This window comes from Oryctolagus cuniculus, chromosome 11, assembly GCF_964237555.1.
Source record: "Oryctolagus cuniculus chromosome 11, mOryCun1.1, whole genome shotgun sequence".
In the NCBI taxonomy this organism is placed as follows: Eukaryota; Metazoa; Chordata; class Mammalia; order Lagomorpha; family Leporidae; genus Oryctolagus; species Oryctolagus cuniculus.
In genome coordinates, this window is record NC_091442.1 from 110,076,503 (window position 1) to 110,091,464 (window position 14,962).

The 14,962-nt window shown below is 56.5% G+C and overlaps 1 protein-coding gene across 5 annotated transcripts in view; it reads left to right on the forward strand.

Annotated features, from left to right (window-relative positions):
• Positions 1-14,962, forward strand: part of ABTB3 (ankyrin repeat and BTB domain containing 3) — a 292,977-nt gene that overhangs the window by 217,369 nt on the left and 60,646 nt on the right. For 4 of the 5 annotated variants that reach the window (XM_051846044.2, XM_051846043.2, XM_051846041.2 and 1 more), the window contains exon 4: positions 12,295-12,447. In XM_051846044.2, coding sequence (XP_051702004.1) covers positions 12,295-12,447 — 153 coding nt within the window. Of the gene's footprint in view, positions 1-11,986; positions 12,159-12,294; positions 12,448-14,962 lie in introns of those variants that run through there. The other variant, XM_051846045.2, reaches the window with a different exon arrangement.

Consider the following 14,962-nt stretch of genomic DNA (forward strand, 5'->3'; position numbering starts at 1 on the left):
CGCTGGGCCCCTCCTTCGCGGGCCCTCCGCCTTGGGCTCACAGGACAGATTCTGCCTGGTGTTTGGAAACTGATGTATTAATCTTTAAATTTAAATATTTTGCTTGCAAGAAAACTTCTGCGAGAAGAAAGACTTCGAGGTGTGTTTCTGGCCCCAAGAGCATCTGTATAGCTATTCTTGTTGGTTGGGCTGATTATAGGAAGTTCAAGGCTGTCCTTACAAGTTTACATACGGTTGATGGACAAAACTCAACTTCGCATAACTTTGTTTACCCCTTCAAATAAATGAACACAATTCATTGTAGCAAATATTTTAGCAAGTACGCTCCTCAGAATGATTGTAGTCCCAAGGTTACAAGTGCACAGGGCTTTTTTTTTTTTTTTTTTTTTTTTTTTTTTTTTTTTTTTTGGGAAAGTCAGAGTTAGGAGAGGTCTTCCATTCGCTGGTTCACTCCCCAGAAGACACAACGGCAGGGCTGGGCCAGGCCAAAGCCAGGAGCCAGGAGCTTCTTCCAGGTCTCCCATGTGGGTGCAGGGGCTCAAGCACTTGGGCCATCCAATGCTGCTTTTCCCAAGCCATTAGCAGGGATCTGGATCAGAAGTGGAGCAGCCAGGACTCGAACCAGCACCCATGTGGGATGCCGGCACTGCAGGTAGCAGCTTTACCTGCTACCCTCAGTGCTGGCCCCACAAGTGTACAGTTCTGAGAAGATAACCATCTAAAGGAAAGCTTTGTATACGTTTTTAGTAAACAGAAAGAAACTCAAATCCATGAGCATAAAGATAAAATAGATAAATAGGACGACTGAAATGATGTGGGAACTGCTAGAAGTGCCACACAGAATTGGATGCAGCTATGAGAGACAGGAAACCCAAAGAGCAGGTGTGTGAACAAGATAGTTCATTTTTCCTTTGAACCAAGTCTGGAAGGAAAAATCCAGAATAGGAATGGCTACTTAAGCCCTGGCCAGAAATCTTGAGTCATCTATCTTGTTGCTCTACTTTCATGAGTGAGTGTAATTTGAGACTTTTCATTGAAATAAAATAAATAGTGCTAGGATTGTTGAAACATTAATCATGACCTCATGGTCCAGTTTGGCTGCTTATGCACCAGCCATTGTGTCCATATTCATGCCTTAGAATAAAGGCGTGCTGGAGGAGGTTAGGCAGCTTCTCTTTAGGGCCTGTCCTGGAAATCCCACTTCTTCTCCTTATCCCTGTCGTAAGAGACGAGGGAGGCTCAGCACCGTCATCTTGGTGGCAGGGTGGTCATGAGCCCAGCTAAAGAGCAGGGGTTTTCTCTTACTAAGGAGGAAGAACAGAAGTGCAGAGAGACAGCCAGCAGTCTCTGCTGCGGTGTGAAAATATTCCGCACCGATTCTTTAAGCAGAGTCAGGGCTCACCGTCATTTGCATCCTCAGAGGTATTTCTGTCAACCGCTCCTAGTGTTGCTTGTCAGAAGTCCTAAGTTTATGTCCATCCTGTGTTTCTTGAGTATTCCTCCAACAGAGGAAGAATTCAAGTCTTGGGAACTTGGAGTTCTAGTCCAGAAGTCGCCAGGCGCCTCCCCTGCCTCCCTCTGAGCATGGTCTGCACCAGGTCTTTTCCCTCCACGGCGCGCTCTCCTCCGCTCAGATCCAGGCACAGCAAGCTGAGTTCCTCCCAAGCACCACACCCCAGTCTGCCGCTGGGCCTTTGCACATGCCCGTCTTACATACAAGGAAACTGAGGCACAGGAGGTTGAGTCACTTGTCCAAGGCCCCACAGCTAGCCAGGGGTGGTGGCCGGGCTCACGCGTGTGCGGGGAGCAGCCCCCGTCTGCCACACCAGTCCCGGATCTGATGGCACAGTGGATTCCTTTGCGAAGCCGCAAGCTGCTCTGAGCATTCTAGAGACAGAGCCGGGCGCACCTGACTCCTGGCAGCTCATCCTGGCCTCTGCCTCTTGGCCTTGACCCAGGCCGAGCCCTGCCCCTGGAGGCCTCTCGAGCCACTTCTGCCCGGGGGTGAAGCCAGGTCGCCTCTGCCACCTCTGGGACGGTCCGTTGTTGTGCCCAAGGCTGTGAGGAGGGTTCCTGGCCAGCCCCGCAGAGCCTGTGGCTTCCCCACCGCTGGAGCTGTGGCTTCCATTTATATCCTGGGCTCTGTCATCATCCCACCCCATGGGAGATCAGCTGCCCACCGCAGAGGCCTCCATGCCTGTAAGCCAGGCTGTACTGTGGCACAGCCAATAGCAATCAACTAGGGAGGAGGAGGGGGCGGGCTGGTGTGCCGGACCCCACGTGGGCTGTGACAAAGGACACCGGGCCTGCTGACCATCCTGCAGCTCAGAGCTAGCATCCTGCAGACCCAGGACCTCATGAGAAAATGCCCAGGCAGATAGGCTAAGATGCGGGTGCCAGGTGCATAGCCACGTAGCAGCCCCTAGAGCCACCAGGTCCTGATCCCCAGACCTGCAAGCTTCACGCATAAAGGAAAAGAGGGGGGAGGGGCTTTGCAGGTGTGGTTCAGACATGACCTTGATGCGGGGAGATTTTCCTGGATTTCTGACCCTGAGTCCCATCACAAGTGTCCCTACATGGAGACTGGACCCACCTAGAGCGAGAGGAGGCGATGTGAAGAAGCAGGCAGGGCCGGGAGCGATGCAGCCATGAGCCAAGGGATGCCAGCGACTTCCAGATGCTGGGCGAGGCGCGGAAGGAGTGCTGCCCTCCTGGCACCTTGACTTTGGACCTGGGGCCTCCAGGCCCAGCTGTTGCAATCAGAAGCCACCACGTTGTGGGGTGGTTTGTTACAGTGGCAGAGGCCAGATGGAGCCACAGCCTGGGAAAGCGGGGCGGGGTGGGGGGAGGGGGGAGGAAAGCAGCACCTCTGTGCTGCCATTGGTGGGCAAGGAGGGGACCGGCCTTGTGAGGTGACCATTTTTGCCCCGCCTGGACCCACGCCTGAGCCCCCTAGCCCTCTCAGTCACCTCCCGCAGAACATGTGAGAAGAAGCCAAAGAGAAGTTTCCATGGTTGCTTGCAGGCCTGCAGGTGCCATCGGCAAAAATCTCCCAGTGCCCTCTTCAGGCAGCTTACGTCACTGCCCCAGGTGCAGAGGACTTGGCCTTCTGGGTACAAAAGGGCTTACTTTGCCCTGAAGGCATCAACCTGCCCCCAGGATGCCTCCTTTCAGGGTCCCCAGGCAGTGTCGGGAAGTGCAGCACCCCAAGTTTCCCGCAGTCTTGTGCAGTGGAGAAGGGGCAGCTGTGGGGGCAGGAGGCTGCACCTGTGTGTGTAATTAAATCCCATTGCAGGCGGCTATTGGTCACAGATCCAACAGGATTGGGTTGAGGTGGAGAGAGGGAGGGAGAGAGATGGACGGATAGAGAGATGATCGATAGAGGATGGATAGACGGATGGATGGATGGATGCATGGATGGATGCCCTGTTGGTTTATCTGTTCATACATACACATACATCCACACACACAGATCAGACTTACGGAACTGGCAGTTGTAAAACCCTCAGAGGAAGCCAGCCAGCGTGAGGCGTGATGTGGCTGGACCCTCAGATCCTCCCTGGGCTGGCGGCATGGCCTCTTCCTCCGGGAAAGGGAGTCTTTTATCTCCTAAGACTCACCCCGCTGATTGGACGGAGCCCACCGCATGGTGGCGCCTGTGCCGCTTTACTCACCCTCTGCCAATTCCAGTGTGAATCTCATCGGGAGAAACAGCTGCAGGGCCACACTGAGGCCAGCTGTCAGGGTACCGCGACCTCGCCAAGCGGACACGGGACGCCAGCACCCCAAGGCTTCCTGAGATGATACCAGACACTCTCCTGGTACGAAATCTCCTTCTGGCAAAAGAATGGCGGTTTGGTTTAAATCAGCTCCCCGAGACAAAAGGTCCACTAGCATTGCTGGAGGAGCAGCCCGCCCCTGTGGCCAGAGCTGAGATGAACCGGCGCTGGCTTTCCCAGCCGCCCTTGCGGTTCGGCCCGGACTGGGAACTAGGCTCAGTCAATCTGATGCGCTGACCCAGCTTTCGTGGGGAGCTCTGGGTGCAGACACGGTCCTTCTTCCAGCCCACTGTTTCCTGGGCCTCGGGCTCCTCTCGAAGCTTTGTCACGTGTGGTCCCACTTTCCCCGTCTTAGACGCCACCCCAGCGGCCACCTTCCCTGCTTTCTGGCTGGAGTCCTGATGCTGCTGCCTCCGACTCAGTGACTCAGAATGTGTCCCATGGACCCGCAGTCACAGTCACTGCCAAGCTCTCACTCAAAATGCAGACCCTCGGGCCCCGCCCCAGACCTGCTGAATCGGAACCTGCGTTTTCCCAAAATCAGGTGAGCACCTTACGATTCAAAACCACTGCCCCAGAACACACCCTCTGGTTCCTCCCATCCAAGCTGGCTGCAGTCTGGCCACGCCCCCTGTCGCTATAGTAACCAGTGAGGACCACCTCTTACCCCTGCTGCGTTCAGGGTGAGCCTGTGGTGAGCATTGCTATAGAAACCAGCGCGGGGCAGTGCCTCCTAGCGACTCCGCCGTGGTTCCTACACAAACATCCGAATCCCTAGGCAGCCTGGGGAACGGCCACCACGGGGAAAGTCAAGGCCACACCGTGTCTAAAAGAAAGGCTGGACCAACCTCCCTCCGCGTGGCTCCGGGGGGCGAGGCCTTTGCCTGCATCTGGCCAGGAGCAGGGTGAGCCGGGCTGAGCACCGTGTAGGGGATGCTGATGACAGCTGATGATGGGGAGCACTTCTGCGGGACCTGGCACCGGGCTTCTGTGCGTCGTCACACCCAGTTCTGAGCCCCACGTAGGCCGTGCTCCCTGTGGCTGCTTGCAGCACTCACACAAACGGGCAGGCTCAAAACAGCTCGTGCGGGCTCAGCCTCCAGGTGGCAGCAAGGCCGGTTCCTGCTGGGGTCCCTCTCAGGACCTTGTGCCTGCCGTTAGGGCTCACCTGTGGAACTCTGGGTCATCTCGGGACTCTTCCTTCATCATGTGTGCAAAGTCTGTCTCCCAGGGAAGACACCGCTCGCGGGTGCCAATATCAGGATGAAGCCATTTGATGGTGGGGGGTGCTATTTAGTCAGCCACCCGCTCTGAATTGGGTCCCCTTGTTATACCCATTTTCATGATGAGAGAACTGAGGCAGGAAAATTGCAAAGCCTTGTTCAAGGTCATAGAGCCAGCATGTGGCGCTGGAATCCGACTCCTGCTCCGTCTCTCTCCAAAGCCCGGGCTTCTAAACCTGCTTCTTGAGCCAGCGCCGCGGCTCACTAGGCTAATCCTCCGCCTTGCGGAGCTGGCACACCGGGTTCTAGTCCCAGTCAGGGCGCCGGATTCTGTCCCGGTTGCCCCTCTTCCAGGCCAGCTCTCTGTTGTGGCCAGAGAGTGCAGTGGAGGATGGCCCAAGTGCTTGGGCCCTGCACCCCATGGGAGACCAGGAGAAGTACCTGGTTCCTGCCATCGGATCAGCGTGGTGCGCCAGCCGCGGTGTGCTGGCCGCGGCAGCCATTGGAGGGTGAACCAACGGCAAAAGGAAGACCTTTCTCTCTGTCTCTCTCTCACTGTCCACTCTGCCTGTCAAAAAAAAAAAAAAAAAAAAAAAAAAAAAAAAAAAAAAAAAAAAACCTGCTTCTGTCTGGATGTCCTCCAGACAGCTTTGAACTTGTCCACTATTGCCGTTCGATTGCAGGACGTGGACCCCAAAACTGTCAGCTCCCTACAGAGTGTGAGCTTCTGGTCGGAGCCCCTCAGATGCAGACGGAAACCTGCCTGGTATCCTGGGGTTAGGGCTCCCTTGCCCAAGCTTTCTTTGAAATCTGCAGCAACACGTGTCCCCATCGCCTAGTGCTGCCTCAAACGACAGGACTTTGTTTTCCCACTGTTCGGGAGCCTGGCTTGCAGGTGGCTGCCCGCTCAGTGCCTCTTCCCATGGTCACCCTTCTGCGCATGCCTGGCCCTGGGCTCTGTGTGTCCCAGGCTCCTTTGCTTAGCTGGACCCACCCTGATGGCCCTCATTGCCTCGTCAGTACCCTGGCTCCGCGACTGCTTTGGCTTCCTCGAGCTGCTGTAACAAATGGCCATGAACTTACTGGGGGAAGACAGTACACGTTCATTCTCCACCCCACCCCCTGATTCTCCGTGCTGCAGATAGAAGTCCACAACCAGGGGCACCGGGCACAAACCCGGGCGTCGGCAGGTGCTGTCCTCTGACGGCTCGGAGGGGAGAATCGGTTTCCTTGCCTTCTGCAGCTTCCTGAGCTGCCTTCTGGGCCTCGCTTGACTTGTGGGCCCAGCCTCCGGCCTGGAAGCCAGCCACAGAGCCGCTTGTGTGAGTGTTAGGTCCTTCTGTCTCACATCTCTCTCCGTCTCCCTCTTACAAGGACCCATAGCATTTAGGAGCTGCCTGGAGAGCCCAGGACCGTCCTGCCTTCCCTGGACTCTTAGTTACAGCAGCAGAATCGTTTGCCATCAGCATTCACAGACTCCAGGGACGCAGCCCTGATACCTCTGGGGCCCGTTATTCAGCCCCCTACAGTGATCCTTCCTCACAGATATCCTAGGCACCCATCGCCGCTAGCCCTCCAGCTCGCCAGGTGGGAAAGGGCAATGAGAAGATGACGCCTGTGAAACTCTTTGTCAAGGGCAGGGAAAGGTCTTGTCTGCCTCAGGGCCTTTGCACACTCTGTTCCTTGTGTCTGGGATGTTTCTCCCCCTACATACAGAAATGGCTGGCTTCTTCTCAGCTTTAAGGTCTTGTTACTTTCTTAGGGAGGCCCTCCAAGCAGCCTCCTCTTAACCTGTGTATTCTTTGCCCTGACACCCCAGCAGTGAACCACTGGACATAATTTTGTCATTGCTTTCTTATGCATTGGTTTCTGAGTTTCTTTTTTTTTTTTTTAGATTTATTTATTTATTTGACAAGAAGAGAAAGAGAGAGAGAAATGTGGGGAGGAGAGAGAGGGAGAGGGAGGGATAGAGGGAGAGGGAGGGAGGGAGGGAGGGAGATACTTGCTTCTGCTACTTCACTTTCCAAATGGCCACACAGGAACCCGAAGCTCTATCCTGGTCTCCCACATGGGTGGCAGGTGCCCAAGTACTTGGGCCATCATGGGCTGCTTTCCCAGGTGCATTTAGCAAGGAGCTGGATTGGAAGTGGAGCAGCCGGGACTCTAACTAGCACTCCCATATGGGAAGCAGGTGTCACATCAGAGGCTTACCCGCTGCACCACAACGCGGGCCCCCTTTCTGTGTTTCTTATCAGTCTCCCCAGTTAGCTCTGTGAGAGCAGGGACCTGCTGAGCCCTGTTCTCCGCTGTATCCTGGCCCCTGGAACGATGCCTGGAATACGGATGCTCCCGAAAGAAGAGTTGGATTAATAAGTGACATTACCAGATGACATCTCATCAGTGAGCTCCCGTGGCCTAATCCTGAGTTTCATCTTTTCACATACTTGCTCTAAATGTGCCTGTCGTTCGATATTCCCCAAGTCCAGCCATGGCCTCTTTCTGTGCCCATCAGTAGGACATCCACAGGGGGACAAGGGCCAGAGTCTGTCAGGGAGCCACTAGCAGAGACCCAGAGCTGGGCTGTGGTGCTGCAAAATCCCAAGGCAGGGTTTGCCCGCACACCGCACCACCCCGTTTACTGCCCGAGCTCCCCACACCTTGTCAATCCCTCGTCTCCAGATCTCCCTGCACCTTTTCACCCGTGCCTGTCTTCCATCCCCGGGCCTCAGCATCCTTCCTGCGCTAACTTGATCACTTTGGAATTTCTGTCCCCTTCCAGAGCCTTCTGTCCCACCCCAGTACCTCTCCAATCGCCGTAGGGAGCGAAGGCTTTGGTGACACCTGTCCTGCAGGCGTTGACCTATTGCCCTGTTTATCTCAGATCACAGGGTCAGGGATGAACAAACTTGGCTTGCCCAGAATTCCCGCAGGAACTTAATTCAGAGTGCTCATGCCCAGGCTGCACCCCCAAGACCTATCCACCCCAATCTCTAGGTGTGAGGTGAGGACTTATGCCATGCTGCTCACAAGCTCCCTGCACAGTCCCAATGCCAGCCGTCTAGCGATGACTCCACTGGAGCTCCGGAAACTTTTTCCAGCCCTGGGCACTTGAATTAAGCTCAGAATCAAGTAGCAGGCAGCGAACACTGTCCTCTTAAAATGTGTATCAGGAGAATGCAACGTCTCAAACTCTCCCAAAGAAAACATCACAACAAATGCTGTTCCCCGCCCCGCCCCCGAACAAACAAGATAAGGTGTTTTTAATGAATTGCTGGCAAAGAATTCATGAGCTTATAAACTGTGGATGTCAGAATGACAAAGAGAAGGCAGTGTTGGAAGGAGAGATTAGGCACATCGAAAATTCCAGAGGAAGCTGGACTCCTGGGGTTCGATTTCTTATTCCACGCCTTGCCGGCTGTCTTGGAAAAGGTGTTATTTGGAAGGCAGTGGAGTGTCTTTTTGCTTCTCTTCAGAATTCATCAGGAGCTGACTGTGTGCCTTGGGACTCGCTGGGCCTGCAGCATAAAAGGCAGGAGCCGAAAGCCAGCGCTGTGATGGAAACCCAGCCCTCCAGGGACCTGGGCTCAGGGGGAGCGGGCTATGCTGGGGTGGGGGTGGGGGAGGTGGGGCCACCCAGCCCAGGAAAGACAGGAGCAGGGCGCCTCTGATAAGCTGCCCAGAGAGGAGTTCTTGGTGGTGGTGGTGGGGGGTGGGTGGTTGATTTCCAACCGAGATGGAGACGCAGTGACAAAAAGCGAATCCTCACCTGAGACCATGGAATCCAATTCCATTGCAAGCCAACGTGTGTTTATTGAGCGTCTGATTCAGTTTCTGTGATGGAAGAGAACAGGAGAACAAGACAGACAGCCTAACTGGCAGGCTGCTTCGGGCAGACACTCCCCGGGAGTCTGCCCCATGGGGCCGCAGGTCCAGACACTCGATTTTATTAGTGTCACCCAGTGAGAGATAGGTAAACCGGAGTGTGTCTCATGAACAAATATTTATGAAGTCCTGCAGCCTACCAGGCACTGGCCTGGGGCCGCAGCTGGAGCAGCGAGCAAAGTGGCAGAAGTTCTCCCTCGTGGAATTTATATTCTGTGGGGCTACTGCAGAGCTGGTGGGTCAGGCCAGGGAAGCCCCGTGGAGTGAGGTCTGTGCAGGCTGGAGTTATCAGGGGGAAAGGCCCAGGGGGAGATGGGAGTTGAAGGGAACTTGGAGTGTGCGTAGTTAAAGGGCCCAACATACAGGGAACTGAGCTGCATGGCCAGGAGTGAACATGCAGGCTTCAGGGCGAGATGAGCTCCCCGGTGCAGCAGGTACATGCCAAGACCTGGGGTTACAGCACCCGGGCTACCTAGTCCAGTGACTGGAGTCTGCCTCCCTTCTCTGGCCATGGCTTTGCGATGTCATAGCCTTCTGGTCCTTAGCCACAATAAAGATCATCTTCCTGATCTGTAAAATGGGCGTAGTCAGAAGTGTCGCTCCCCCTCTTCGCGGAGGAACGACACTAAACCCTGCCTAGGCTTCATATCCGAGTCACGGCACCATTATGTCGCTCCCCCTCTTCGTGGAGGAACGACGCAGGACCCTGCGTTGTTCTTTTGTCTGCTCGGCCCTCCCCGGGTTTGCTGCTGGTTCTTCCCGGGTTGGCTACCGTCCCTTCCACCTCCGTGGAAGGGCGGTTCCCCCTAGCCACTTTCCCCACTTCCGCGGGGGGCTGCACAGGTGTTCCTTCAGATGTTCCTGGTGCATGTTGTCTCTCTCCTCCTTTATAGTCCTCTTCCACCAATCCCAGCTCTGCTACCCACACGCCGAGTACGCTGCTCTCCTCCAATCAGGAGCAGGTCCTACAGTTTATTGGTTGAACTGGAGGCAGCTGTGTAGAAGCTGTTTCCTCCTCTCCCAGCGCCATATTGTGGGAGAGCAGATGCATAGAATAAGTCTTAATTCCAGTAACTTAGTCTAGTCCGAGTTGCTCCCCACAAGAAGCAGCTGCCGGGATGGTTGCCTAAGCACCATGGCAGACACAGCTCTGACTCTGGCGAGACTGGAGCCAGAATCGTTGCAGGAAGCACATGACCCCTGCCTTTCCCAGGGGAGCTGGCTGCCTCGTCTGCCGTTGAATCACCACCCTCTTCTCCAGCCCATGGACTGGATGGCAGCCCCACAGCGAGGGGAGGAGAAAGAAGCCCCTAGAACCTACTAGCACATCCCGGCCTCCCCAGATGTCACACCTGAGGCAGCCCTTAGCCTTGTGGTGGCCCTGGCTCTGTGTAGTGTGCTTCTCCAAGTGTGTTCCTTGGTGCCCCTAAATCTGACTCACAAGGGCTACTGGTTGCAGTTATGTCTCTGGCCCCCACACGATCAGCCAATCTGGCGACACGGCCAGGGATGGCCCTCCACACGATCAGCCAATCCGGAGACACGCCCAGGGAATCCGCGTTTTTTCCCGCCTCCTGCCAGGTCATTCCCAGGCCCTCTCGTGGTTCCCTTAGAGCAGAGAGCTCTTTGAGTGTGGTCCCCAGACGAGCAGCACCCATGTGAGTCCTTGACTTAAAACAAGTTCATTGTTGTGCAGCGGGTTTGAGCCGCCGCCTGTGATGCTGGCGTCCCACATCAGAGCGCCAGTTGCAGTCCCAGCTGCCCTGCTGACGGTCCAGCGCTCTGCTAACGTGCCTGCGAAGGCAGCTGATTGCTGGCCCAAGTACCTGGGCCCCTGCCACCCATGTGGGAGACCTGGATGGCTTTGGCCTGGCTCAGCCTGTTGTGGTCATTTGGGAAGTGAAGCAGCAGGTGGAACATCTGTTTCTCTCTCTGTCAGACTGCCTTTCAAATGAGTAAAATAAATATCTTGTATAAAAAAAAACAAAATGCAGGTTCATGGGCACCTCCTCGGATCCACCAAATTAGAAACTCCGGGAGTTGGGCCAGCAACCTGCGTTTTTAACAAGCCTTCCAGAGCATTCTGAAGCACATCGATTCACCTGGGGAGGGTTTAAAAAAAAAAAGTGTATTTATTTGAGAGGCAGAGTGACAGAGAGAGTGAAGGAGAGACAGAGAATTCTGCTAATTCTTCCATCCACTGGTTCACTCCCCAAATGGCTGCAATGGCCAAGGCTGGGCTGATCCAAAGCCAGGAGCCAGGAGCCAGGAGCCAGGAGCTTTTTCCAGGTCTCGCACATGGGTGCAGGGGCTCAAGGACTTGGGCCATCTTCTTCTGCTTTCCCAGGCCATAGTAGAGAGCTCAGTCAGAAGTGGAACAGCCGAGACTCGAACCGGCACCCATATGGGATGCCAGCACTGCAGGCGGAGGCTTAGCCCACTATGCCACAGTGTCAGCCCCCTGGGGAGGTTTTATAAACTACCAGTGTCCAGCAGCACCCTGGACCAGCTAAGTCCGAATCCTAGGACAGGACTCAAGTCTTGGTGTTCTTCAAAAGCTCCCCGCCCCCACGTCTCACCCCAGGAATGCCCAGTGAGAGGGCAGGATGTACAGCGTCTGGAAGAAGTGAGAAGTTGCTCAAATGGTTTACATTTGGGAAGCTGCCGCTGGGTCAGAGGCCTTGTCTCAGTTCAGGCTTGCCACAAGCTGGAGCCCCTGCCCGGTTGCATTAGCACGGGAGGGACCTGAGGCTCCCAGAGTGTCAGGGCCAGGACTGGGTCCTCAGAGCCCAGCTGTGCTGGCTGCTCCTGGGCCAGCGCCCAGCCTGGCTTCTCCTCCAGGGCAGGCTGCTGCTGGCCCGGCTTTCTCAGTGCTGTTTCCAGGCGCTCAGCCTTTTGGCCCCGCCGTGCTTGGGCAGAGCTGAGGCCTGGGACAGCTCCAGATGATGACGGGGAGCAAGCCGGGGGGCGGGAGCCACATCTCGGGACTGGGCCGGGAATCCTGGAGCCCAGAGCAAGAACACCAGGCTATCCCGAGCCTTCTGCTGGCTCCAGACCCTGTGCTTGGTGCTTTAAGTGACTCATTTCCTTCGTGTTCACATGATCGCCCAGGGATACGAGTCACCGAGTAGTGACAGCGTGCCCTCTCCTAGACACACTGCCCCCTTTTACAGATGAGGAAACTGAGGCCGAAAGATTCCCAAACGCCCGCCCCGGGGTCTCCGGTGGGGTCCGGATGCCTCCAAAGGCTCTCCCCCTGCGCGGGAATTCAGAGGCAGGGGCTCCGGGGGACGCAGGGTGGGGAGGTGGGGGAGCCGCGGCGGGCCGCGCCGGGGGTGGGGCCGGGCCCGCAGCCCCCGCCGCCATGGCCGCTCTAACCGCGCGTCCCCGCCTCCCGCCTCCCGCTGCAGGCCCTTCCTCGTGCTGCCGCCGCTGATGGAGTGGATCCGGGTGGCCGTGGCGCACGCAGGCCACCGCCGCAGCTTCTCCATGGACAGCGACGACGTACGCCAGGCGGCGCGGCTGCTGCTGCCCGGCGTGGACTGCGAGCCGCGCCAGCTCCGGTAAGGGACCGCGCGCGGGCCTGGGGGCGCGGGGGGCGCGCTGGGGCCGCCGCTCCGCTGGTTCACGGGGTGGACGCGGGATGCACGAGGGGCAGATCCCGGAGCTCCAGGGAGGCGGCGCGGCTGAAGGGGCTCCGTGTAGGTGGCAGCACAGCGCCTCGCCCGCTGCGAGCTCTCCCTCTTCCTGGTTCCCAGACAAGCCTGGCAGAGTCAAATCGCTGCTGGCTGAGCCAGCCCCCCAGCCCTTGCACTTCTCATGCCTGAATCCAACCTGGCCCCATCAAGGTGAGAAATAGTCCTGGGCTACCCAGGGACCCCCAGGCTGGGGTGGGTTTTTTTTTTTTTTAATCCAAAGAAAGAGAAGTAAAACAGCTCACTCAGGTGAGTCATAACCTGGCTGAACAGGTGAAAAGCACAGAAATCCAGTGGAGTCTGAGTGTGTGCCATGTGTGCCGTGTGTGCACGTGTGTGTGTGTGTGCGCGCGTGCGTGCAGTGCACGCGTGTGCAGTGCGCGCACCATGTGGGCTCCCAGGTCGGTACCTGTGCACCTGTCTAACTCTGCCAGCTGTTTTCTAATTCCATGCACCTGCTGAGGACCCGCCCTCCCTCCCGGGCCCCTGTAGCCCCACCCCAAGGCCAGGTGCAGGCATTTCTGCTGCGCCCTCTGCAGGCAGGTGGAGGGTGTGCGGGCCCACTCAAGAGCACGCAGGAGCTGATCAGAGTCCTAAGTGCTGCCATTTACCGTTTGCTGCACAGAGGAGTTCATTTCTCAAAGGCCTGCAAAGAGAGCGCTGTTGTGCCCACTGCAAAGATAAGGCAACTGAGGAACAAGTGGGGGAGTGGCACGCCCAAGGCCACAGGAGTAGGAGATGGTGGAGGCCAGTGTGAATTCTAACCGCCGAGTGTTTCTGCCTCCAGGATTCTCGCTAAGTGGTCTCTGGCTGTGCCACTGTGCCTCACCTTGTCACCCAGAACAATAGCAGGTTTCAGGGAGAGACGAGGCAGCAGCCATTTCTCAAGCACCTACTATGTGCCAGTTACCCCACCCAACAAGGGATGTGTGGGCTGATCCAAAGCCAGGAGCCACGAGCTTCCTCTAGGTCTCCCATGTGGGTGCAGGGGCCCAAGCACTTGGGCCACTTTCTACTGCTTTCCCAGGCCATAGCAGAGACTTGGATAGGAAGTGGAACAGCTGGGATTTGAACCAGCACCCATATGGGATGCCGGCATCACAGGCAGAGGCCTAGCCTACTACTCCACAGCGCCTGCCCTCCGTGTGTTCGTTTCTTGCCTGCTTTATTTCACCCTGCAGCAGCCTCATGAGGCTGCATAATCTTCCCATTTTACAAATAAGGAAGCCATTGGCGGGGCATCTAGCAGGTGGAGGTGCCAAGGCAGATGTCCATCGTGGCTCAGCTTCTGCAGCCTGGCCCCTGCCCCCAAGATGCTCCTGCCCCCTGCTTCCTAGGCTGGCCTCTACCCCCACTCCTGCTCACCAGCCCCAGCCGGGGCTGCCTTTGTAGCCTGGCGCTGCTGGGTCGGGGAGGAGGGAAGGTGTTCCCCTGATGCTGAGTGACAAAGCGTTCCCTGTTTGTCATGCTCTGCGGAGACCCCAAGCTTACCGGTCAGGAGTCTGGCCTCCAGCTGCCCACGGCCTGGCTCCAAATCCCAGCACCACGGTTAATTAGCTGTGCAGCCTCGGGCAACCTGGTTCACCTATCTAGACCTTGGCTTTCCCATGAGTAACGTGGAGGTGTTAAATGCAGCACCCCCCTCCCTTCCTCCCAGAGCACACATGGACATGAACCACCTACACAGGCAATGCCAAGAAGGAGAGAAATGCTCACGAAGTGGTCATTGCTAGCCAGGATCCCCAAGTCTCTACCACCCCTGAAATAGCAACAAGGGCTCAACCCGGGCATTGCTTTATGATTTGAGGAAGCCTCAAAATAATCACAGTTATCCAGGAGAGCAGCCGCCTCTGTTTCCAGAGCATGAGATCAAGGCCCGCCATCACACAGCTGTTAAGTGACAGCCAGGAGCTGGCTGTGAAGCCCGCCCAGGTCGATCCACCTGCGATTCCTCTGCTCCCCGACCCTGGACCTAACCAAGGCTTCTCAGAGGACCCAGATACCCTCTTCCAGACACTTTCTTTTCCCCATTCCCTGGGCTGAACCTGAGCTCAAGGGCCACCGTGCCCCTGCTCCAGCAGAGGCCATGGAGAGGGGCCACGTGCACGTGCAGCTGACGGTCACACCGAGGCTTCCCATGTCAGCGCTGGCCAGCCCAAGGCTCCAGCCCTGCATGCGGGATAGACTGAGAAGCGCAGAGGCCAGAGCACTCAAGGGTGCAAAGAAGGGCCATGCTGTTTCAGTCTGTGGACTGTTTTTGGCCACGTATCTCTTCTCGATTCATTCATCTCCTGGATGAGGATTGGGTGTGGACCACATACAAACTGATTATCTCAGCGAAATGGTCATCAAATTTGGCAGTGGTTTTCAAAGATAGTACTAA